General features: G+C 44.5%; 1 protein-coding gene across 2 annotated transcripts; it reads right to left on the minus strand.

Moving 5' to 3' along the window:
• Nucleotides 1-1,573: 1,573 nt before the first annotated feature.
• TFG (trafficking from ER to golgi regulator) lies at nucleotides 1,574-24,381 on the minus strand. 2 transcript variants are annotated; one of them, XM_044287299.1, is made up of 8 exons: nucleotides 24,185-24,381; nucleotides 19,790-19,999; nucleotides 15,515-15,598; nucleotides 7,344-7,493; nucleotides 7,093-7,260; nucleotides 5,292-5,414; nucleotides 2,952-3,050; nucleotides 1,574-2,400 (listed from the first exon to the last, which is right to left on the minus strand). In XM_044287299.1, exons 2-8 carry the CDS (start codon nucleotides 19,971-19,973, stop codon nucleotides 2,033-2,035), a joined length of 1,176 nt encoding a protein of 391 aa, XP_044143234.1. In that variant the 5' UTR covers nucleotides 19,974-19,999; nucleotides 24,185-24,381; the 3' UTR covers nucleotides 1,574-2,032. The 2 variants fall into 2 exon arrangements, with proteins under 2 accessions (XP_044143234.1, XP_044143233.1); XM_044287298.1 differs by having other exon boundaries at nucleotides 5,280-5,414; nucleotides 24,185-24,380.
• Between the last annotated feature and the right edge of the window lie 1,873 nt (nucleotides 24,382-26,254).

Consider the following 26,254-nt stretch of genomic DNA (forward strand, 5'->3'; position numbering starts at 1 on the left):
AAGTACTACACGTACTGCCATCAACCTGTCCTACATGTACTCGTCTGCTGTCTCCATGTACTGTATATACTGTAATTCTATCCAGTACTACACGTACTGTTATCAACCTGTCCTACATGTACTCTTCTGCTGTCTCCCTTACTGTAATTCTATCCAGAAGTACTACACGTACTGTTATCAACCTGTCCTTCATGTACTCTTCTGCTGCCTCCCTTACTGTAATTCTATCCAGAAGTACTACACGTACTGTTATCAACCTGTCCCGCGTGTGCTGAAATCCAACGTGACTGACCCTTCCCTCCCCAAACATCTGCCACAGGGGAAGAGTCAGGAAGCCCCTATACAATTTAGATGGTTTTCCGATCCCCATAATATGAACAAGTTTAACCAAAATACATCTAATGGTATAGCCAGCTTAAAGGGGTTTTGTCACTTCAGCAAATGGTATTTATAATGTAGAAAAAGTTAATACAAGCCACTTACTAATTTATTGTGATTGTCCATATTGCTTCCTTCATTGGACTGATTCATTTTTCCCATCATATTACACACTGCTCATTTCCAGGGCTTACAGTTACCCTGCATCTAGCAGCGGTGGCCGTGCTAGCAGACTATAGGAAAAAGGGGACGGCCTTTCTGCTGGCCGGGACCGTGGGAGCACATAGTCTAGAGCCTTTGCCTATAGCACGGATAGGTAACCTCCGTCACTCCAGCAGTTGTGAAACTGGGAATTTTAGTTTCACAACAGCTGGTGTGCTGAAGATTTGCCGACTCCTGTCAGTGTGCAAGCATGGCCACTGCTGCTGGATTGCAGTAGGGTCATAACTTCTGGAAACAAAGTGTATAACAAGATGGAAAAATTAATCCAGACAGCAAAGGAAGCAATATGGAAAATCACAATACATTAGTGTCATGTATTAACTTTTCTCTATATGATGAATGCCATTAGCTGAAGTGAGACAACCCCTTTAAGTTCAGACAGCAGATTTTTTTTTTGCAGAACCACGTGCATGCTGCAGGATGAACTCCAGTGAAATGTATTGAATGGATTTTCGGTTGCACAAATTGCAACAAATCAGTCCCTTAATGACAAACTAAAACCCTAGCTGCAATATTCAGGAAGGGGGCTAATAAAACTCTTTACTTCCTGGGTTGTGTAGGAGAGCTGCAGGTATGAACATCTCTCTCCTTGTGGAGTCTTCCAGCGACCTCAAGGGTGTGACAAGTGAACGTTTGTTCGTGTTAATAACCCTAATTAAAAGTCTTTTCTCCTACTGAATTGTTAAGAAGATGAGCAATTGCACAAGTAATCACCCCCAGTGAACGGGCTGCTTATCTTTGCTGTACCTAAGGGGTTATCCGGTAATTTATATTGATGACCTATCCTCAGGATCAGCGGTTAGAAGAGGACGTCTCGATGTGAAGTCACGGTACATCGGTCACATGGCCTAGTTGTATCGGTTTTTATAGACTAAATCTTCCACAATTGTTATGAACTTGGTGCCTTTCATCTTCAGAAGTGCAGAGTTTGTCCCCATTTTAATGAGCCCAACACAGAGGCTCCACAACAACATAACTTTCAGCAAAGACACCATTTATTCAGACGCAACCATAGATTAAATGAGCTGAACATTTTATTAGGCTTCAGTGTGTTAGAATGTGTACATAATACCTAGTTTATAACTCAGAAGAGCTCTATATGGACACATCAGATCATTAAAAACAAGTCAAAAAAGTGAGGGTTTCATTAGCATATATTTTCAGGGGTCTGACAAGGCTGACTAGTTTGTCAAACACTTGCTTTTTGGATTTTTATTTTTTTCAATTTAAATTTCAACTAGAGAGCAGATACAATCAAAAGCAAAAGATAATGATTTGGGGTCTTCTCCTCCACTAAAGACATACAACACTGAAAAGCACAAAATGCTTTTCTTCTGCCGTCTGAAGCATGATTACAATTGTAAGCTTAATATTGAAGTCTGTTGGGATGGAAAGAGATTTAGCAGCCTTTGCCTTGGTAATGGTAGTGAATTTATCGGTATCCAGGTCCTGGTTGGGCGTACCCCTGACCAAATGGGGCACGGTTACGGGAATATGGGTTAGGCCCACTGGGAGGAGGAGTTACAGTACTACCAGGTGGAGGGGTAAATCCTGGCCTAGGCTGATAGCTCCCTGGTTGGCTTGGTGCCATTCCAGGCTGAGAAGCAGGAGGGACATTATAGCTGGCAGGTTGGGATGCCTGTGTAGTGTAGGTCTGTGGTGGGTAGGAGCCAGCTGGGTACTGTTGAGGGGCCTGGGCTGGTAGTTGCTGTGGCTGGCCTTGAAAGCCAGGAGCCTGGGCAGCTTGCTGACTGTAACCAGGGAACTGCTGAGCCGCTTGGGCTGTTTGCTGATTGTAACCTGGAACATATAAAGCACACATTAAAAGGGGTTATCCCATGATTTTCATTTGACATTAAATCAGACATATATAATGCATGACAATCTCTTTCTAACAGAGCTATAGCCAGCCCTGTACCTTACATGGATCCAGATCTCTCCTATTAGTTACTCCGCTAGATTTAGTTCAACCTAGCAGCTCAAAAAGCCAGGGCTTGTTCCAGCTGAAGGATGGAACCGAGCATGTGCGGCGTCCACCTCAGCAAAGTGGACAGAGATACGGAAATCAATAAACAGCAGGTAACAGTATACTGCTAGATTTTATTGAATTACTCAGTAGCTATACTCATTTTTTTTAAATTGCATGCATTTACATAATCATTCAGATCCAGGCGCCGATTTTAAAAATTTGGAATATGTTATAGCTCACCATCTTTAATGTTTTGCTGTACAATACCATACACTACAATGCACAGTGTGGATGTAGTGTATGGTTAGCACACAACATACTTGACTTCTAAAAGTCTAGCGTTGCCAGTGTGACAGCCCCCTTATATGATAACATGTCTTACCGGGATACTGCATGCCATACTGCTGCTGGGGCTGAGCTTGAGGTTGACCTTGAGCTGTTGGATACCCGGGCTGTTGTGGATACTGCTGATACATTTGCCCTACAAAAGTAAATGTATATTAATATGGCTATTGTAAGGCTGCCTTTCAAGCAAAGAATCAAGTTTCTGAATAAACAATAAAAATATGTATCCTCCAGTTTTAACATTTAAGAGAATTTTCAGAATCCATTGTTTTAGCTCTCTGGAAAGGAGTGACAATTCATAAAGAGGATAGATGAGAATAGCACATGCTTTGCTGGGGGCAATGGGAAATAACTAATGTGTGAAATTCGGCTCAACATACTTCCGTGCAGTCTCCATGGGCTAATATCGGATTACTGATTTACTGTAAAGCATTCCAAACGAGAACAGAATGCGATGGCATCCTACCCACATAAACAGACTGGCGACACGAAGGATCAGTCACAGTACCGCTGCTGAGAACGAGGCGTTATCCTGTCTCTACTGAACTGCACACAGTAGTATCTGTAAAGTTAGCGCACAAACATTTCCCAGACATTACAGATGGAAGCCATGACCTCTTTTAAAAGGGAAAGCTGTGATTTTAAAACTGCAGACAGGACAGGATCGTGCAATAATTTATACCTATCCATACTGCAGCACTGACTTCAATGTATAAATGAGTGGAAATACACAGGTCCATGAAGCAGTCCCCAAGATACGATCTAGAACAGAACTGCATACCAATTAGAGAGCTGCAATGTCAGAGCCCTCAGCACTAAAAAAGGTCCTTTTCTTCTTACATAATCAGTCACTCTGGGGAAATGCAAGCAGGCGTGTTCCTGTTACGAAGCACAAATATAATGTGCTGTGCATGAAAAACATGTTCTAAAGGCTGAGAAATACAGATTTACCAAGGAACTGTTCTCCGCAGAGATTGTTAGGCTATCAGTTGTTTTTTGGCTTTGAAAGCGCTGGATCAAAATGAATGCCAACATCAATAGTCATGCAAAAAGACTCTGCAAACAACTAGTACAGGCTCCACAAGTTAATGAATGTAATCTCTGAGCCATTAGTACAGCACAGCCTGATGTCAGAAATGGCCACAGGAGCTCCAAAGACGTGGAAAGAGAAGGTATCATTATGACCACCCTTCACAGGACAGGTATTACTTACAGGGTCCACTTGAATTCAATAGGAGGAAAAAGAGCAAACACATTTTTCAAAAACGTCCATGCAGCACATTGCAAAATGTCTTTGCATGCTCTAGATCAGTGATGGCGAACCTATGGCACGGGTGCCAGAGGCGGCACTCAGAGCCCTTTCTGAGGGCACCCACACCCTGGAAATAGTCTATGGTGTACTAATATGCCCTAGACTTTTCCTGCCATTCATCAGCGCCGGGCGCACTATGAACAGCACAGGCAGCACATTGAATATAGGCAGGCTATTATTGCTGAATGATAAAGTACATGGAATATATACTATATTGGTATTCTGGTTAAATTGCCGAGTTGGCACTTTGTGATAAATAAGTGGGTTTAGGTTGCAGTTTGGGCACTCGGTCTCTAAAAGGTTCACCATCACTGCTCTAGATGTTTGACAAAGAGGAGCACTTAAAGGGGCTGTCTGTGTTAAATAAAAACTTGGGCATTTCCTAAATATGGTCTAAAACAAAATGACATTCCCCCTTTTTCTCACCTGACTGTTCCTGCGCTGTGCTCCAGTCCTCCATGCTGCTGTATGGTTTCTTGGCTGTGGTAGTGATGTTCTATGCACACAAGTCACAGCTGCAGCCAATCACTGGCCTGAGGAGTGACGTCCTGTGTACTGCCGAGTCCAGTGATTGGCTGGACAGCGACGTGGGCATGGGACATCACTGCCACAGCCAGAATGCAGCAGGGTACAAAACGGATGAGTATGGCTTCTAGTTATTTTAGAGACCATTTACAGGGGCTGCTTGAGTTTTAATTTAAATCAGACCTCTCGTTTAAGCACCTTTTACTACAGAATACAAAGACATAAAACCGTACATATATAAAAAGGTTATGGACACCTTTGAGCATTTTGGGCTAAAAATTTATATATTTTTTAATGCTTCTGTAGCTTCTATGTTTCACAGTACACAACAGCTGCAGAATGCAGTTTAAAGTGAAATCCATTAAAAACTTTGAGGTAGTCAAAAATCAGCTTAAAAAGGGCAGGTCAGAGGTGGGCTGTAAAACAAAGATTATGCAGAAGCCAAACCATCCAAAAGGTTTTAATAAAATCATATTCAGCGCCAACAGCCTTTAAAGAGAAAGGTACATGTTAAATATATAAGCTGACCTTCAATCTGACCTGGCTGCTGAGCTCCTTGGTATGGCTGCTGCTGTTGCTGGACTCCTGGAGGATGAGCAGAGGAGGAGGAGGCAATACTGTCTGGTGTACTGGAACGTTCCTCTACAGGAGCACTTGGTGGGCCTAGGCACAAAGGACAAGTGTGAATGTAGATAGATGTTCTTTGTCGCACTGTAAAATACAACTGTCCAGTAACTCCCCTACTAAAACCTTAAAGGGATTCAGTCACCTCGTTTTAGCTTATAAAGCTGCGGACATGCACGGCTAGATCTCCTCTAGCATGTCCGCAATATACCTGTCCTATAGGACTGTGTGCTTTTATTGTGTTTAAAAAAGGATTTTATATATATGTAAATCAGCCTGGTAAGGAGCCCAAGGGGCTGCACTAACCGTTCTGGAGCCCAGCCACGCCCCCCTGTGAAGGTGCCCAGCACCGCCTGCGTCCTCCAAATCTCCATCTTTCTAAACAGTTAGATGGCCGTAATCTCGTGATGCGCAAGCTTGCGCATGCGCAGTGCCGGTATAGTGTTCCTTCCCTGTGCTGGCATCAGCCTCAGGGAAGGAACTGTGCATGCGCATCACGAGATTACGGAGATCTAACTGTGAGCAATGAGGAGATTCGGAGGACGCCAGCGGTACTGGGCTCCTACACAGTAGGTGTGGCTGGGCTCCAGAACGGTTAGTAGAGCCCCTTTGGCTATTTACCAACCCGATTTACACAATATATCATTTTTTTTAAACACAATAAAAGCACACAGCCCTATAGGACAGGTATATTGCGGACATGTTAGAGGTGATCTAGCCGTGCATGTCCGCAGCTCTATAAGCTAAAACGAGGCGACAGAATCCCTTTAAAAAGGTATTTCTATCACCGCATATATTTTTCAAATGCAAAGTATTAGGCTGCTTTCACACAGTCAGTGTTTGATTTTGAGCCAAAGGCAGAAGCAGAGCTTAAAAACTCATACAGTATAATGTTCTGTGTTTCTGAACCTGGTTTTGGCTCAAAATCACTGATGAAAATCATTGATCAAACACTGTGGAAGCAGCCTAAAGAGCTCAATCAGCAAACTTGTGCTGGGGATTTTCCACAGAGAAACTTACACGTTCCAATAAATGATACAGTGAAACTAATTCCATCATATTTGTAAGGCTACTTTCACACTGGCGTTTTGGCTTTCCATTTCTGAGATCCATTCAGAATGCATCAGTTCAGTCTCCATTCCGCTCTGGAGGCAATGCAAGTCAATGGGTACGGATCCGTCTGACACAATAGAAAACGGATCCGTCTGACACAATAGAAAACGGATCCGTCTCCCATTGACTTTCAATGGAGTTCATGACGGATCAGTCTTGGCTACGTTACAGATAATACAAACTGATCCGTTCATGACTGATGCATGCAGTTGGATTATTGTATTGGATCCGTTTTTTGCAGATCCATGACGGATTCGGCCAAAACGAGAGTGTAAAAGTAGCCTTATATTAAAGAAGTCCACAGGCTTTCCCATGGAGCTGCTGCACCCACTGGGCCAATAAGAGAAGTGCCAACTCCTTGTCAGCCACTGTGTAGGACAACGCCTTCAAGGTGTGACCTGTCGGGATCCTAGAGGACCGCATGGGAGACACGGCTTATACCTAAAGCATTTTTATTTCTCCTTTTGTCTATGGTCAGTCAATCGAGCTAAACCCAAATTGTACTAACTAGAAACGGAGCACATCTAAGTTGATAAAAATGTACTGATATATATATATATATACACACACATACATATACAGCTCTATTACAATCCAAACTCACCTGAAACGTGGTCCTCTGCGAGTCCAAAGGCCGACATGACATTTTTGTTGATTTCCTCTGGATTCTTCAGTGGATCAAAGGCAGACATACTGGCAGCCATAACTTGGGTAGAAGGCTTGACTGAAGAGTCCGGGGCAGCATGTTTCTCTTCTCGGCCATCTACAGTTTCTGTACCATTAAAGCAACAAAAGAACCTGAGCATCGAGCAATGATCTGGTCTTCTGGCAGACACTATAATGAACCAGTAATACCTGTGTCCGGTATGCTGCTACTTGGGATCCCAGGTTCGGTGGGTGGCTCTAAACAGTCCAACAGACGATTGACTTTGTTACGTAACTCTATCAACTCCCGCCGGAGATACTTCACTTGACTGGACTCTAGAGGTCGAGGCTGTCCATTAACTGAAGACAAGAGAGAGTAAAAAAAAAAAGTATATAACTCCTTTAATCACCCGTGCGGTGCAATGTTCGGCTCAGCACTAGAGCCTTTCTCAATTATATATTTATTTTTTAAATCTTTATTCACAATACAATTGAATACACATATATAGGCAGTTTATAAATATAGAGTGTGTGGGGGACGTCAGTGCAATATTCTCCACAATAGACTATCGGGTTGCTCTTCACATACTCAACGCCAGAAGTGGGGGGGAGAAAAAAAAGCATGCCAGACAACGCACTCAAAAACAGACCCCCTCACAGCCCCTATCACATTAACGTGTCTGGAAGCGAGATCCCTGGTGAGTGGATGGGTAGAATACGAGCCCACCCTACCATATGGATGCTGCCACCACCTTTTGCAGTCAGCAGGCACGCTTCCATAATGGTTTTTTTTTACATTCAAAGCCAACCTTAAAGGGAATGTCCACCATTAACACACCTTTTTCTTATCCAAATAGGATCAAAATCCCATGCTCCTTACTTTCTTCATATACCTTTATAGCAGCATTTTTTTTTTACTGATCTATAGAGTTCCAAATCCCACGCATCTAAATATATACAGCCACCAGCAGAGGGAGCCAGAGCTTACTGCAGACTTTACACTTTGAACTCCAACCAGTTTGTAACTAGCTTTCCTAGTGGCAGCAAGGTTCTTTTTTTGTTTTGTTTTGGGGTTTTTTAACTCAAAAGGTTATGCAGGGAATAAGGCTTTTTAGGCAAGAAGAAGAGGGAGGAAAAAAATAAATAAAATACTGGCTGCTATAAAGATGTAAAGAACTTAATTGGTGCAGAAGTTTTAATCTGAAACCTGGTGGACATTCACAATCAGAAAAAAAGTCTACATCTTTGGTTCCACAAGATATGAAAAAAAAAAAAAAAAAAAAAAGCCTGAATCTCCACAAGATGGAACAGTAACCGTAATAACGATGATTTAAATTGTCCTATAATCTAGTGAAGGGATCAGCAACCTCCGGCTGTTGTAAAACTATAACTCCGAGCAATATATATTCTTAAGGAAATGTGTTCATACAGGAAAATATGAAGACATGGAAGTGCTGAGCATCTCAGCTGTGAGATTTCCCGGTCCCCCATGGCTCAAAGGATGGACAACTACCAATGTGAGCCTTCAGCTACAGTATCGTCCCAATGCATATTGTGCAAAGTTCATCCTTAAAGGGAACCTGTCACTGGGATTTTGTGTATAGAGCTGAGGACATGGGTTGCTAGATGGCCGCTAGCACATCCGCAATATCCAGTCCCCATAGCTCTGTGTGCTTTTATTGTGTAAAAAAAATGGTTTGATACATATGCAAATTAACCTGAGATGAGTCAGGGACAGGACTCATCTCAGGGTAATTTGCATATGTATCAAATCGTTTTTTTTTACACAGTAAAAGCACACAGAGCTATGGGGACTGGGTATTGCGGATGTGCTAGCGGCCATATAGCAGCCCATGTCCTCAGCTCTATACAGAAAATCCCAGTGACAGGTTCCCTTTAAACCAAACCCAGCTACTCCCCTTGACTCTGACCAACGGTGCCAGCCTTCGGTGACAGACTGTTAGCTGCACTGAGATCTTGCGCCGTTCTATCTGTCCTGTACATGCAGCGAACAGTGACATTGCCATTCAATCAAGGCCAAAAGGGAAGGCAAGACCAGGAGCACTCACTAACCTCTGGCACTTATGATGCGATTTGCATACCAGATTACATTTTTTTTTTCTGTGCAATCAAAAAGTTTGTTTTTTAAACGACAAAACTATATAAATTTGAATGCCGTAAATATGAAACCAGTAAAACAATGGTCATATTTTTTTTTCCCCAATTCCAGGCTTCACAACACATTGTATGAAATATTAAATGGAGCCATTAGAAAAAGTACAAACTTGTCTAAAGGGGGGGGGGGGGGGGGGGGAACAAAGCGCTTATAGTGCATGGAAAAGTAAAAAAGTTATGGCAATGGAAAGCAGGGATAAAAAAAAAAAATGTAATAATGAAGCAGTTGTTTATGACATTAAGGGGGTTAAGCTGTCCTGGACAATGCCCGTTTTGGCATGTTCTTCCAAACCACGTCACTTCCGCACCTCTCATGTACACACATGTTTTTTCACATAATTAATTCTTTGGGATATTACGGGGATTTCCAGGCTCATAGTTTTTTTCCCCAATAAAGGGAATCTTTCAAGTAAATTATGACTACGTAGAGCTTGAAGGAAACTTAAAAAGATGTGGACACTCATTAAAAAAAAAAAAGAAGTCTTCTTTCGCTTGCCATATTCTGACACCCATAAGGCCCCTTTCACACGGGCGAGTATTCCACGCGGATGCGATGCGCGAGTTGAACGCATTTGCACCCTCACTGAATACCGACCCATTCATTTCTATGGGGCTGTACACATGAGCTGTGATTTTCACGTATCACTTATGCGTTGCGTGAAAATCGCAGCATGCTCTTTTTTGTGTGTTTTTCACGTAACACAGGCCCCATAGAAATGAATAGGGTTGCATGAAAATCGCAAGCAAGTGCGGATGCGGTGCGATTTTCACGCACGTTGCTAGGAGACGATCGGGATGGAGACCCGATCATTATTATTTTCCCTTATAACATGGTTATAAGGGAAATAATAGCATTCTGAATATAGAATGCATAGTAAAATAGACCTGGAGGGGATGATGATGATAATAATAATAATAACTCACCTTAGTCCACTTGATCGCGCTGCCCGGCATCTCGTCTGTCTCCTTTGCTGAACAGGACCTGTGGTGACGTCACTCCGGTCATCACATGATCTTTTACCATGGTGATGGATCATGTGATGACCGGAGTGACGTCACCACAGGTCCTGTTCAGCAAAGGAGACAGAAGAGATGCCAGGCTACGCGATCAAGTGGACTAAGGCGAGTTAAATTATTATTATTTTTTTAACCCCTCCAGCGCTATTTTACTATGCATTCTGTATTCAGAATGCTATTATTTTCCCTTATAACCATGTTATAAGGGAAAATAATACAATCTACAGAACACCGATCCCAGACCCGAACTTCTGTCTCACACGAGTGTCTCACACGAGTGTCTCACACGAGTGCAAAACGCATTACAATGTTTTGCACTCGCGCAGGGGGGGGGGGGGGGGGTGGTTAGTGAAAATGTAATACTGTAGAAATGGAATAATCTTTTCAGCCCTAAAAAAATCAGGACATAATAAAAAAAAATCCCCCCAATGATGTTCATAGCTTTTAAATGGGTTGTCTGGTAGTATGAATTTTTTTAGACAAGGGACACAATGGATTAAAAAAAAAAAAAAATATTATATAAAAAGCACCAATCTGCCACCATCCGTTCAAATGCCCAACCCCACTGGTCGACACACATGAAATGTCCGCTCTGAGAGTCACCACTTGGATGTGAGCAATGCTTTTATTCAACCCGTTGTGACACCTTACTAAAAAAAAAAAAAAAAAAAAAAAGTTATACCCGCTGGGCAACGCCTTTAAAGGGAACCTGTCACCGGGATTTTGGGTATAGAGCTGAGGCCATGGGTTGCTAGATGGCCGCTAGCACATCCGCAATACCCAGTCCCCATAGCTCCGTGTGCTTTTATTGAGTAAAAAAAACTGATTTGATACATATGCAAATTACCCTGAGATGAGTCCTGTACATGAGATGAGTCAGGGACAGGACTCATCTCAGGGTAATTTGCATATGTATAAAATAGTTTTTTTTTTTACACAATAAAAGCACACAGAGCTATGGGGACTGGGTATTGCGGATGTGCTAGCAGCCATCTAGCAACCCATGGCCTCAGCTCTATACACAAAATCCTGGTGACAGGTTCCCTTTAACTAGACCACAGAATTGTGCAGACCACTTAGATGACAGAAGCACTTACACTGCATCAATGATCTTATACTAAGTTACTTAAAAGTAAGTTATCTGGTTTATATACTTCTTCAGCAATGAAGCGGACAACAGGGAAAAAATGTAATTAAAAAAAGCGTCTGAGTTCAGAGTATGTACGGGTTTCTCTGTAGACATCTGGTTGATATAATTAGAAAACTTGATGCCAAGAGAGAACAATTGTGATACACTGCAGAAGGCATTGAGGCAATCAGAAAAAAATGTGCAGCATAAAGATCCACAACATACAAGCAACATAAATGTGTCCGCAAGGCAACACATACAGCACGTATCAGTAAAGAGCGAGGGGCCCTACCACTCAAGTCCACTTCCCTCCATGAGCCAGAGCTGCTCACCACGAATGGCTCCAGCATACCTATGCATTATATCGTCTGATACATGGATGGGCTGGTTCGGTCACAGTTCCTATTAATGTGTGGTATTGGAATCAATATAATCAAAATGGCCCAAGCAGGTCTTCCTTTACCTTTTTTCACACTGTAAAGCATACTGCCTACGTATTTCTTATTCTTTTAAATAACGGGGGTCAATTGTCAAATACATGCAACTGTAAGAGACACTGAAGGCTGCTGAGCTAAATGGATAAAAATGAACACGTACATACACAGTATATTGTATATCATGTTACAGTACACTAAAAAGATCCATAAAGAGGGGCCACTGTACAAGGATATCATGCACTACTGTCACATGTATATTGGAGCAGGATCTACAGATTGTGGACAACGTGGATCTTCCACCACCTACTGGCAGAACTCTGTATGAACCAGGCCATTAGTCCTTACCCATACAAATGTGCTTACTAGATAATCTCCCACCCCGCCAAAATATGATGTACTCATGACCGTAAGAAGCAAAGATTTTTATATCTACTACTATGGCATATGGAGAGCGGACGTCTTCATGCAGCAGTAAGTACTATGGGTGTCTATAAAACTGCGCAATTGGTAGAAGGGCGTGTTCATTGGTTGCAGCAGCACATAATATGGCAAGGGCAACTAAATAATGTAAAAAAAAGTGTTTTTGTTCCATTTTTTTGACTGAAGTGGTAAAAAGCATGAAGGGTACTAGTGAAACAGGCTCTCGTGATAACAGACCAAAAGTGCTCCACTGGACACTCAAAGGGGTTTTTAACTCAATATTCTATGCCATTGAAAATTAAAAGGATTTACAGCCTTATAAAAATTTACAAAACAGCTCCAACTGTGACATTCCCTTTACTTTGTTATAATGGCACCCTCTGGTGTTCAGTCTGTATAGTTATGTGCACGTCCTATTGAGTTAAGTAAGTATGGTCAGCTCCAACTCCCACTGCCAACCAGATCTTTATTTAAAAGGGCTGATTGATGTTCTTGACAGACAGAAAATGCCTCCTTTGTACTTCTCTTCTAAAGAGAGGACAGCTCGTACTGTGTAAGGGTCTCACAAAGTAGTGGATGGAGTGACATACAGGAGAGCCCAACTACAGAGCCATTTGTAAGACCCCACCCTCACTCTTCTCGAGTCATCTAGAGGTGGTCACGGACTATGTGACATTTGTTAAGCTGCTCCTAGAGATATGGCAAAGAAAGTGGTAGGGCTCAGGAAAATTCTAACAGTTCATTTGAATGCTCATTCCCAATAATTGTCCCGTGTGAAAATGGGGCGGAACATCTGACAAATAAGCTCATTTGCTGGGCGTTTTGGAGTCATTCATGAGACACCAAAGCTCCTAGTTCGTCGGCTGCATATAGCCCTTTGTAATTTGGGTGCACTGCCAACGAACAAGAAAGCAGTATGGGGGATGAGCAATCATCGCCAGTGATGGCCAGCGAACACATGCGGGCTTCCATCTTGACTCACAAGTCCGACGATGCAAAGGTAAGCCCTTACCTGTGCCAGTCTGAAACAAATGCGGTCACCGGGAGTAGGCAGTTCCGAGAACAGCCCGATGAAGGCCCCCCGGCGTGGTTCTTGGAACTGCCTGCTCCCAGTGAACGCATTTGATTTCAGACCGGTTCGCGGCACAGGCAAGGGCCTACCTGTGCATTGCCGGACTTGTGAGTCAAGATGGCAGCCCGCATGTGTTCGCTGGCGAACACTGCGAACTGGCCATCACTGATCATCGCAACGATCACTTATTCCCACATATTACCCATCACTTCTGCATGTAAATGCAGCTAACAAGCAGGCAACTATTGGAAATGACCACAACTTCCTCAATCCCTATCAGTGCCTGTTTTATATCATACACAGAATGATCTTCTTCTGCAATCTGTGGCAGTTACAAAGAGAGCTGCTGCAGAAAGGACACGCCTCCTGAAAAAGGACACGCCTCCTGAGCTGCAGTCTGAAGATCTAGCAAAGCAATTGTTACAGTGAATGGGGAGATCACTGGATCTAAGTACAGGGCTGGTTCCCTCATTGTTTTGAAAGTGACTGTTGTGTACTATATTCATTTTTCACATTAATCATGGGATAACCCCTTTAAAATTGGCTGCCCAGTGATTAGATGATCGCTCTAGGGTCTGGCACCTGGACCTCTAGTGAGCAGCTAGAATCTATAGAAATGATACCCTTACTACCCATGTACCTACTAACTAGAATTTTTTAAAGGGTTTCTACCACTTCGTTTTCACATAATTAGGTGTCAGACACTAGTGTCTACTCTGCCAAACAATCCTAATATAATAGCTTTTGGGGCAGCCGTTTACCTAAAAAAAAGAACTTATATTGGATCGGTCTACCTTCACAAGATGCCGCCGCCCAGCGCGTCCCTCCAGCCCGTCCATCTCCTCCGGAATGCGATCAAGCGGACGACTTCTTGCGCATGCGCCGTGCGCGTCTGTATTCGGCGCATGCGCAGTGAATGTCCGACCGCTTCCCTGCTCAGACATCTCCACTGCGCCTGCGCCGATGACGTCATAGTGCTCCATCGGCGCAGGCGCAGTGGAGATGTCTGTGTGACCCTTTAAGCAAATTATCAGCTGGGGTCCTAGGTTCGAATCCAACCAAGGGCAACATCTCATCTGCATGGAGTTTGTATGTTCTCCCTGTTTGTGTGTGGGTTTCCTCACAGGGGCCTTAGATTGTGAGCCCCATTAGGGACAGTCGGATGCTAATGTCTGTAAAGCACTCCAGAATATAGTAGCACTATAGAAGTGCATAAAATAAAATAAATAAAATTCAATAAATATGAAGGCCGGTGCCATTAAGTAAATGATGTAAACTTAGGGTATTCCTATTTTGTAATAAGATGGCATATTGCTACGATCAGCGAGGATCCAACCTCTGGGACCTACTGAATGAAGGTGGTGTGAGCCTGGGTTTTCCTACACAGAGGCGGTGCCGCCAGCCCCATTCACTTGTGGCAGATTCCTGAAGAGTTGCTGGGTCTCTTCCATTCTCAAGGTCAATGAGGGTCCCAAAGGTCTGAGCCCCAAGGATCGGAAACTGATGGCTTAGCGTATAAGAGGAGTGTAACCCTGTAGTACAATTCTCTGCAGCACAATACTGTGCTTGTCCTCTCATCTCCTAAGGGCTTATGCAACTCACTGTATGTATTTTGCGGTTCCACAAAAAAAAAAAAAAAACTGATCTGCCAAACATACAGATGACATCCGCTTGCATTCCGTATTTTGGGGAGCAGAACAGCTGGCCCCTAATCGAACAGTCCTATCCTTGTCCGTAATGCGGACAATAATAGAATATGTTCTATTTTTTTGAGGAACGGACATACGAACATGGAATGCTCACTGAGGAACTTCTGTTTTTTACGTACCCATTAAAATGAATGGTTCTGCATATGGTCCGCAAAGTAAGAAGAAAAAAAAACACAACACGGAACGGACGCGGAAAGAAAATGCGTTTGTGTGCGTGAGCCCTAACTCCTATGGGGCTGATCTTCCAGCAGTATAATAATGCTCTGAATATCCAGGTGAAGCACACAATACCTCTGGTCACAGCACAGAGGATTAATCTGTGACACAGCATGTAGCGTCAGATGAAAGTATTAGTAATGGTAATGCAGGTATGTTATATAAGGAAGTCTAAACTAGAAATGTTGCAGTAAGCCACCACCTACCAAACAGAGTCAGCTTCAAAATCCTACTGCATTGTATGGCAAACGATAAATCGGAGCTGTCAAAAATAGTTATAAGGTCTCCATCTGTAGACAAAAAACAATACCGCGATTAACAGACAGCAAACATGGTCATTTACATAACATTAACAAGTAGAAACACAGGTTAGATTTGAAAAGCAAATTGTAGCCGTGGCTGAACGTCCTAGATCTGAAGGAGACGTAAGAAGAGCACCTCCAAATACAAGCGCAGAGTCATGTCTAACTGATCGTCCTACTGCTAACCAATACTTGCCTCCAGGATACCTAATAGGAGCTTATATCTGGAGCTGGTTCTTCTCAGATTCACTTACTACATTCCTGCAATACATCCTGCACCATTCTGGGCCACTGTCCCCCAGAGGTCAGACAAGGATCCCCCTCCCCCAATAAAACCCATTTATAACATGCCAACCAGCCTCGCTGTGACGCCGCTCCATCTGTAAACTGCACATCCTGCTAGCTCCACCTTGTGGGAATATTGGTTAGTTTACATTTCCACGCTGGATGATGATGTGGCATGTGGACGGTATTTGCTCACAATAATTAAAAGTACATTACGACTGAAGCAATCTATTCCAGGCATGAAGGAAGGAAGTCACTAAGCAATGCCCCAGCAACTAAATCCTAAATGTAAATGATAGGATCAAATACTAGTACAGTATAAAAGGGATGGGCTCCCTGTCAGACAGGCCTATCCAGGAGATTTGTGTAAGGCCTAGCTACAGTATCCATTCATGGATCTAGTTTCACACTGGGGCTAGGGCCCCGGCAGGCTCTCTGTATTCCGGCATTGCCAGAAGCTTGAAACGGCCTTAACAGCGATATAACAATCCAGTTAGCGCACAGGAAATTCTCAGGCTTGTGTGCGGGTTTATAAAGGGCCACTATGGCTCAGTTTACAGTTGCATTTGGAAAACGGTATCCTGATCCGGCTGAAGATCATGCTACCAAAGCCTACCATATCCGGCAATGACCATGCACCATCGGATCCCCACTGGCTATAAATGGGATCCGGTGGTGAGATCTGGATGCTATTTAGGCATAAATGCCTGGTTTCGGCAGGACAAATACCGCTGCATGCTGGAACAGCGCGTCGGATCAGGCTACTAGCTTCACAACACTACTGTGAACGTAGACTTGGCCCTGAAAAACAAGAAAATGAGGCCTAACCTGGAAAGGTTAGCTGTAGAACGTTCTTCATGGACATCTGAAAGCTGCAGCAGAAAGCTAAATACGGTTAGGCTACTTTCACAGCTGCGTTTTCCTTTTCGCTATTGAGATCCGTCAGAGGATCACAATACCAGAGGAAAAGGATTCAGTTTTGTCTGCATTCATTGTCAAGTGGGACAAAACTAAACTAAAAATGTAGTACACCAGAACGCATTCCACTCCGCTGCATTCCCATGAGCCACACAAAAGCACTGCAAGCAGCATTGTTGTGTGCGCTATGGGATGCTGATCGAGACGGATCCGTCATGAAACACAATGCAAGTCAGCTTCTCAGTAAACCTCCCAGCCCTTTTATCTTGCTTCCTTCACTACAGCTAGTTTCCTTTCACCCCAATTATGCATTGGCTTAGCAGTGCAGAGAAGTGGTGATAGACCTGAAAAGGACCTGAGTGATGTCATGATGTGGGTGGGGCTCCTGTGCTGTGTGCGCCAGGTTAGTGCTACCCTCTAAGTTGCCAAATATTATCCCTCTCCATGTAATGCCCACTGATGCCCTATAACAAGTCTGGACATGCTGGGAATTGTAGTTCCCTCCTCTTATATCCATCTCCCTGTAATGTCAACTGTCACTAGAGGGGAAGAACAGACATTTTTTTCACTACAAAATCTTTTCTGGTTTGTATTTGTATACATTTATTATTCTGGTCTATTACAGTTCCACATGGTGTAACCAAATCTATTTTGTACTATTACTAACTAGGAGATTCCTTCCAACAAAATGGCCACTCTCGCGGTGCGTGAGAAAAGTTATGTAAACCCAGATGATGCTTCCTGCCTTACGTGTACCTGCAGGAGAGGGGGAGAGGACATGGCTGCAGCCTGAGACAACAATGCACTGCTTTCCTATTCTAATTTTCATGGTCTGCAATTGTGATATCTGACAAAACAAGGGAAAATAACAGACACATAAGGAGATGATGTTATTTTTATTTTTTTTTGGTCTGTATTTCTGGCTTTAGTTCCCCTTTACAGTTGTCATTATGGCAGTAACACTTCCTGGGAGATGTCTGCAATGTTGAATGTGATGGAATATGGAATGATTCACAGTAGGACTGCAGTAAACGGTTAATAGAGTACTCTAATAAGAAAAAAAATGAATTAACTCAGACCCCCTGCCATCAGTCCCCAACACCCTTCGTTCCCCCCTGTGCGATCAGCCCAAGTGCTCCACTCCCCCACCCCAGTGCCTTCAGCTCCCCCCCCCCTCACCCCAGTGCCTTCAGCTCCCCCCCCCTCACCCCAGTGCCTTCAGCTCCCCCCCCCCTCACCCCAGTGCCTTCAGCTCCCCCCCCCTCACCCCAGTGCCTTCAGCTCCCCCCCCCCTCACCCCAGTGCCTTCAGCTCCCCCCCCCCTCACCCCAGTGCCTTCAGCTCCCCCCCCCCTCACCCCAGTGCCTTCAGCTCCCCCCCCCCTCACCCCAGTGCCTTCAGCTCCCCCCCCCCTCACCCCAGTGCCTTCAGCTCCCCCCCCCCTCACCCCAGTGCCTTCAGCTCCCCCCCCCCTCACCCCAGTGCCTTCAGCTCCCCCCCCCTCACCCCAGTGCCTTCAGCTCCCCCCCCCCCCTCACCCCAGTGCCTTCAGCTCCCCCCCCCCCACCCCAGTGCCTTCAGCTCCCCCATGTCATCAGTTGCTCCCCCTCCCAGTGCCACCAGCTCTCCCCACTGCCATCAGTTCCCCTACTCCCCCTCCTAGCCATCAGTGCCCAGCCGCAGCACATCCGACTATGTGTATACGTCAGGATCCAGTGCAGCATTGTGTGAGCAGGCGGATGACCACGGAATGTGAGTAATAGCAAGCTCTTCACTCACACTCTGTGGTCACATGGCACAAACGAATCATCGATTTGATTCGATAGATTTGAGAATTATTTGTGTCGAGTTAATTGATTAATTTGCGTAATCGTTTCAGCCCTAATACACAGTAATTGGAGCTACAAGGAAACTATGTAATTTAACACCTAATAACAGATCCTCCTTCTGACTGTTTACAGGTACAGAGTACAGAACATTTAAGACCAGGGTCTCACCCCTCGTGCCCAGCAGCTCAGTTTTTTTTTTTACTGTGCACCCTACAACTTCTGGGTTACTCCTCTAAAACCAACATGAAAAAGGCCAGCAATGTCAAGTGTCCTCAGCCTTCATACTGGGCAGCACATATGGCACACTACACAACGCCCGAGGAGGGGACAGTTACATATATATCCATCCATCTCTCTGACAGACATATGTAGTTTATATTCAGCTCGGGGGAGGGTAACTAAATCCCTGACCTAGAAAACCTGTATCTCTGGTTCTAACTACTGCTGGTGTCACTTATTCCACCTACACCTCTGCCACTGTATACCTTTTGCAGAATATAACATTAACCCCAAGACACTACTTTACACCAGTAAATTTTGCTACACAGCATGGTCATGAATAAGACAGTTTGCCGAAACGCAAAGCGCTCTGATCAGCACATGGAATTTTTAAAAGAATTATAATAAAAAGGCTGGATTTTATCCGTAGTGCATGTGCTGGATTTTTCTGTCCCTTAAATAATATATAATGTTATTTAGTAGATTCCCATTAATGGTCACTTATTGATAGGCAGTCTGTTAACACTATTGAGGGTAGGCCTCTTGGAGCATAAACCATAACTTTCCAGTCCTCTGATACCAAGACACGTTTTATCTTCATGCAAATAAGGTCGGTGGACAGGGCCACTCCGTTTGGTGCACCCGGCTTCCTGCGTCATCGCTGCCGGCTGTAAAATCTCAGGAACTGTCAATCAAACAACAGAGATGGTTTCTGAGCGGTCTTACTGGAGGAGCAATGTTGCACTGGGTGGAGCAGCTCGGCCCATGGCATTTGCATAAAAGTAACTATTTCTCAAGATTAGAAGACTGGATTTTCTCAAAATAGATATGGGTATACTTCAGGGCTCCTAACCTATATAGCGGTATGCTTACTTTGAAAAGGAGTTTTGGGGGCGACCGACTCCCTTTAATAATGCATGAAACATACCTTCATCTTTATACTTAATGGTAACTTCATCATTAGTTAAGAGCTTCCCTCGAAAAACTCTCTGCATCATCAAGACCAGTTCATCGTAAGTGATGTCCTCATTGTGGATGGGAATTCTCCGGATGTCTTCCCCAAGCTGGGCCTTTATGATCAGCTTGCCACTTAGGTCCAGCTGTCCGTTCATTGTGGCCTCCGTGATGGCTGAGGCAGCTACATGGAATAAGAGGAAAGGTATAAAACAAAATTAGACATTTTCAAAATGCAAATAAAATTTCTAATGGTTTGCAAAAGAAAAATAGGCTCTGTAGAAGTCCTTAAATTCAGATCACCTAACACACAAGGCTATCCTGCCCCTACATGTGTATGACCAGCGCACAACGGAGCCGAGTATGTCATACGTTACATATATGGTGGATGGCAGCAGAAAACGTGCAGAAAGATTAGTTAAAAATAAATAAATAAAAAGTCCTCCTGGGCAGCAATCACACCGACCCCTCTCGACACACGCCAAATATGGAGCATAATGTTCTGCAAATAAAAATCTGTTCAAATCAGAGATTGTTTTGGCAGCAAACATGAATTTCTGCGAGTCCCGAGGGACAGTTCCTGCCACGTGCGAGTATTTTCAGATTTTCTGTTCCGATTTTGCGAGTGAAAAATCCACTGTGTATTAGATTATAATAAATCTCTTACACAGGCTTCAGAAAAAATAAATAAAAAAAATCTGTGCCGAAACTAAGGCTTGTTTCACATCTGTGTTAAGCAGAACCGGCAGGATGTTCCGCTAAATAAGGATACTGTCTGTGTGCAACCCGCATTTTTTGGCAGACCCATTGACTTCGATGGGTTTGAGGTCTGCATTTTGCACCAGAATAGGACATGTTCTATCTTTGTGGAACTGACATATGGATGTGGAAAACACATTTACATCATCAGTGTGCTTACCACATTTGTATGTGCGTTCTGCAAAAAAAAAAATATATATATTCTGGTCCTCAAAATGCAGACCTCAAACCCATAGAAGTCAGTGGCTCAGCAAAATAAACTGGGCCGCACATGGACAGTAGCCTTATTAAGTGGATGTGCAAGACCGCAAAACGGATATGGTCATGTGCACGAGGCGTAATCCTATCTTTTTCAGTCCTGCCTTGTGAAGTGTTTATTTGGCATATCATGTGTGATACAAGTATGATACCACAATGATCAGCCCAGGGAACACGGTCCGTGTGCAGGTTGCATCGCCCAGGCTGGCCGCACTCTCCTCACCCGAACTATCACAGTAATTTATGATACAGCCAGTCTCTATCTGATTGGGGGGTATGTATACATGATGAGGTGAGTACACCACAATAGCCCCGCGGTCAGACACAGACTAGACGGATGGCAGTCCCGACACGTGCATACTAAAGTGCAGCTGTCGGACCAAGGATGGCTGGCAGGAGGCGGTGACACGCCACCTCCTGCAGAAGAGAAGAGGGTGAGGGACCGGAGGAGCATAAAACGCCAAAGGAGCGGTTATGTGACCGTGAAGATGATCCTGCTGCTTCTACTGGGGGTAAATTTGGCTTCCATCATCTACTCTCCACAGAGTTAGATTAAGGCTTTTTTTTTTTTTTTAGGTAGGGATGGAGAACACCTTTAACCAGTTGTGGACTCCCCACTACATCCAGGTGGTACACATTTCTCTGTAAGGACATTTCCGAACGTCCTTGCAGAGTTAAAAGCTGCACAGAGACTGTACAGCTGTAGGAGTGGGGAGTCTGATGTCAGTGGGGCAGAGACTGTTTTATACTGTTCATGCCTTCTCCATTGCTGTATATAAGGCACTCAATGAGCTAGTCCTAGAAATGAATCCATGAGCTGCTGGGTCTTAGCAGCCCCAGATCAGCTCTGCAGTGAGGCTCAACAGCCTTGTATAACCTTCTGCCTGTAACTGGGATGAATACATCAGCCGCAGTTACAGAAGAAATACAAAAAAAATACAATGTTCTATAAAAAATAAAAAAAATAAAAACGGAAAGGGGACATCATTCATGAAAATATTCTGGTTGACTATTTGTTTTGCTTTTTAAAAATATTTTTTTATTGATATAAATTTTTAGTTTCCTGGACATAAAATTAGGAATGTCAAATCTACTGCATGTGATTTGGTGCAGATTTCACCCTTTTCAATGCAGGGATGAGATCTACGGCAATACCACATCAAATCTGCACCAAAACCAACAAGTAACACGTGCGGTGAAATTTGTGCGGAATTTCTGCACCCGTGTGCTGGTAGCCTAAACCCTCCTGAGGTGTCTGCAGGCAAGCCGTAATTGAGGACTGGTTGAAGTACCCAATAATGCTTCTCAATGGGGTATCGGCAACTTTTAGCCGCAAAGCTTTCTTTTGGGAGCACTATTACAAAGCGCGGTCTACGTTCAAGGCACACAGGAGAACCAAAGGCTGCCACCAGAAAATTGACTGGTCAACCAGGCACAATGCCTTCTAGGGCCAGGTTCCTTCACTGTCATCTCGTCTGGACCTGTCAATCAAGAAAGAAAGGGAGGAGCTGGGTGAGGAGGCAGGAGAAGCGAGGGTGCACATAGTATCTTAGACCTACCCTCTGTGCACTTAACGTCGCATTTCCATATGGATTAAAAGTAGTCTCTCTCCAGAATGAAGCAATGGATCATTACATTCAGAGCTAGACCTACATGGCAATGTGCCTGGTGTATCAGTGAATTTCCTGGAGAACATCAAGCCCCTTTCTCAAATGGGCTGGCACCTGTATGTCTGGAAGTAGCAGAGAATATATAGCATATGGAGCTGTAGGGCTAGCTGCTTACATAGCGAATATCATGTTTGGACCATTGCTGATCCAGTGCCGCCATCTTCCTGTGTACACTGTACTCGTCCAGTGACAATAAAGGACTGGTTCGTCCACCTGCCTACAAGACTGGTAGAATTACACCTTCAGGTACAACAAAAAGAGGGCAGCGGAGGGGACAACCACTCTAGTTATAATGTGGAGGGCCATGGACTTTCAGATTTGAAGATTATGAGCGGATCCGGTATACCTATTGTGGAGCTTTTATTATCAGGAGCAGTGTGTGAGACTGCGCCCTCTGTGAAGACTGTATTTCCTCCGATATCACGACCAGGCCTCCAATGATACCCTCCATCCGAAGCCCAAATGGTCATGATGTTAGACCCATGTGACCTTGGAAAGGGCTGTGGTAGACGCTCTCAATCCATAAGCAGCGTAGGCAGAGTTTACTGCTTACCATAACAAAGCTGTGCATGAGGAAACCGCAAAGGGATGATGGGGGATGTAGTGGCTGGAGTTTTCGGCCCAGGGAAGAGTGTAGTAGGCGTTTACACTTCTGACTGATCTTGCAGAACACAGCATTATGGGAAGTGTTGTGGTTGCAGCTCATCTACACCCATAACCCAGAAGGTTGTGTTGTAAATAATGGGGAGACTGAAGACTATAACGCTCTGTAGGAGACTAGACAAGGTTTAATTAACTGACGTTTTTTAGGATCCCGTAAATCCTCTTTAAAGTGTCACTGAACTGTCAAAAAACTTTTGCTATGTCACTGACATATCAAAGATTGTGCTCAGGGGGGATCCGAGTGCGGAGACCCCCACCGATCACTAGAATGAGTGCTCTCTCTCCTTGCTGCAGGAGACAGGCTTGTTAGAAGAGAGAGAGCGTGATATGTAAGCACCTCTCTCCTCGTTCTAGTGATCGGTGGCGGTCTCAGCACCCAGACCCCACCAATGGATACCGGATATGCAGCTATAACATATCAAAGTTTTTTTTATGTTCACGTTAAGGCCCCCATACACATTAGTATAACGTCTGCTGAACGCGCCAAGCACCGCAGGTCAGACGACCTTATCTATATGGAGAGCTCTGCCGCCCTCCCCTACTCAACAGGTGATGTTGGGGGAAAGACAGATTGGGTGAATTGTTCTGCCAGGAGATGGGCCGGACAGCGGCGTTCTCCTCACCCCATTAAATACTGAACGTGTGTGGCGGCTTTATTCGCTCACATACCCAGAAATACCACAGTTGGGAGATGTATTTACTCCTATAGGAGCCAATAGGTCGGTGCCACTGATCAATAGACACCTGAAAGGAATCTCACACCGCCTGATGCCAGACGGGTCACATCACGGATCTCTAACGCAGTGTCCATGTACACAGCATGCACCTGGCAGGACAAGGCCCCACAGGGAAGGTGACAGTGCATCCATGTAATCACAGGAAGTGATGGGACGTGTGTATGTAACAAGCAGGGGGAGGGGGGAGTCTGGCTCTACGTAATGGGACCACTGACAGCAGCAATACCGGGCAGTACTGGCCCCTGGTGCCACACCCCGCTCCCGTCCCGCACACACACTTACCTAGGGCAGCTGCTCGCGCTCCTCAGGTGGAAGAAACAACGCCCGCAACGACGAGCCCTCCGGTGTGGCCGGCGAGGAAGCGGGCGAGGACAATGACTGGAACACTTGTACGGCTCCTGCCCTCCGTCCGCTGTCCGTCTAGCAGCGTCACCCTTCTGACACAACCAATCAGATACCAGGATCACCCCCTCCCAGGTGACGGCTCCAACGCGTATTCTGTACGTGGCATGGACGCCGGCACGCTGCGCAGGCGCTCTGGAGAACAACGTCATTTTTTTTTATATATATATTTTTTTTCTTTCACACAACTTTATCTACACTCAATGATTTCCCGTTCAGTTTCTGCCTTCTGTACTTGCATTGTGTTCTCTGAAGAAAGGTCAATTATAAAGGCGCCACATGAAATCAGCAAGTGAAAGGGCACATAATCAGCAGTCATAAAATGCTTTACCTTGCCCTGAATTATTATTTTCCTATGCAGCTTAATTAAAATATGCAGCCAGGATATGGGCTTGCTTTTGAAATCACAGTTTGTGGTGGCCAAGTCAAGTTGGTGGTCGTCCAGACTTAAAGGGGTTGTCCACAAAAGACCTTTGGGGGTCATTTATCAAACTGGTGTAAAGTAGAACTGGTTTAGTTGCCCATAGCAACCAATCAGATTCCACCTTTCATTTTTCAAAGCTTCTGAAAGGTGGAATCTGATTAGTTGTTATGGGCAACTAAGCCAGTTCTACTTTACACCAGTTTGATAAATGGCCCCCTTTGATTTTTTAAATTCCACCCTATCCCACGGGACCTGTGACTGGAAGCAGCTAGTTTCTGACTCTTCACTGTGCTTTGGTCCCCATATGTAAGTTTCCAGCATGGATGGGTTCCTGGTCATGGGCACTGCTGCATCCAATAGCGAGTCTCTAAATCTACTTTCACACTGGCGTTTTGGCTTTCCGTTTATCAGATCCGTTCAGGGCTCTCACAAGCGGTCCAGAACGGATCAGTTTTGCCCTAATGCATTCTGAATGCAAAAGGATCCGCTCAGAATGCATCAGTTTGCCTCCGTTCAGTCTCCATTCCGCTCTGGAGGCGGACACCAAAACGCTGCCTGCGGTGTTTTGCTGTCCGCTTAACGAAACTGAGCCAAATGGATCCGTCCTGACACACAATGTAAGTCAATGGGGATGGATCCGTTTTCTCTGGCACAATCTGGCACAATAGAAAAAGGATCCGTCCTCCATTGATATTTAATGGAGTTCATGACAATGCAAACGGATCCGTTCATGACGGATGCATGCGGTTGTATTATTGTAACAGGTCTGTTTTTGCAGATCCATGACGGATCCGCCCAAAACGCGAGTCTGAAAGTAGCCCAAGTTGTAGGTGATCCAGCAGTGGCATGCCACCCAGGGAAACATCACCATGGAGGCCAGTCATTGGCTGCTTGGGGACACGTAATTGGCTGCAGTGGCGGACATGACCCTATCCTTGCAAGAAGTTTACATGCAGGGACTAAAGTGTAGTGAAGGCAGTCCAGGACCCATGACGTCAGAACCAAGTAGCTGGGAGGAGGTAAGTATGCTACACTTCACAGGTCCAAAGGTGAGGGGGTGGGATTTAAAAAACAAGTCAATTATGGACAACCCCTTTCAGGTGATCATACGTATCAGATTAATATTGGCTGGAACAGACAAATATGCAGAATGGGGGGGGGGGGGATTATTAAACTTCTGTGCCAATTTTCATAGAAAAGTTGCAAACTTTGGCACAAGCACAGCTTTGCGCCAACTTTTGAGACTTTTCTCCCTTTCCTCACAATTTTGCCACTTTTGTAAAAAAGTCTGTGATTTTTTCTTGCTGACATAGATTTTCTGGCAAACAGGCCTACTAAAGACGCGCCAAAATGATTAAGAGGCCTGTGCCTAATTTTGGTACATCATGCACCAGCACTGGAGTAAGAAACGCCATTGTTCATAAATTTCCCCAGTGGGTATGGTGGTGTCCTGCTGCTCGCAGAAACATTGGGCAGATAGACTGCTTTTTGTTTTCAATGGAGAAATGTCTAAGGACTGTATTACA

This window comes from Bufo gargarizans, chromosome 3 (assembly GCF_014858855.1).
Source record: "Bufo gargarizans isolate SCDJY-AF-19 chromosome 3, ASM1485885v1, whole genome shotgun sequence".
NCBI classification, from domain to species: Eukaryota; Metazoa; Chordata; class Amphibia; order Anura; family Bufonidae; genus Bufo; species Bufo gargarizans.

What these genes read in the sequence shown, in the direction of transcription:
- TFG (XM_044287298.1), bottom strand. Translation starts at nt 19,973, where the DNA reads ATGAACGGACAGCTGGACCTAAGTGGCAAGCTGATCATAAAGGCCCAG. An exon ending in CGCAGAGGACCACGTTTCAG is followed by an intron (nt 5,415 to 7,092) that starts GTGAGTTTGGAT and finishes CTTTGTGCCTAG; the next exon opens with GCCCACCAAGTGCTCCTGTA. An exon ending in GCAGCCAGGTCAGATTGAAG is followed by an intron (nt 3,051 to 5,279) that starts GTCAGCTTATAT and finishes TTACTTTTGTAG; the next exon opens with GGCAAATGTATCAGCAGTAT.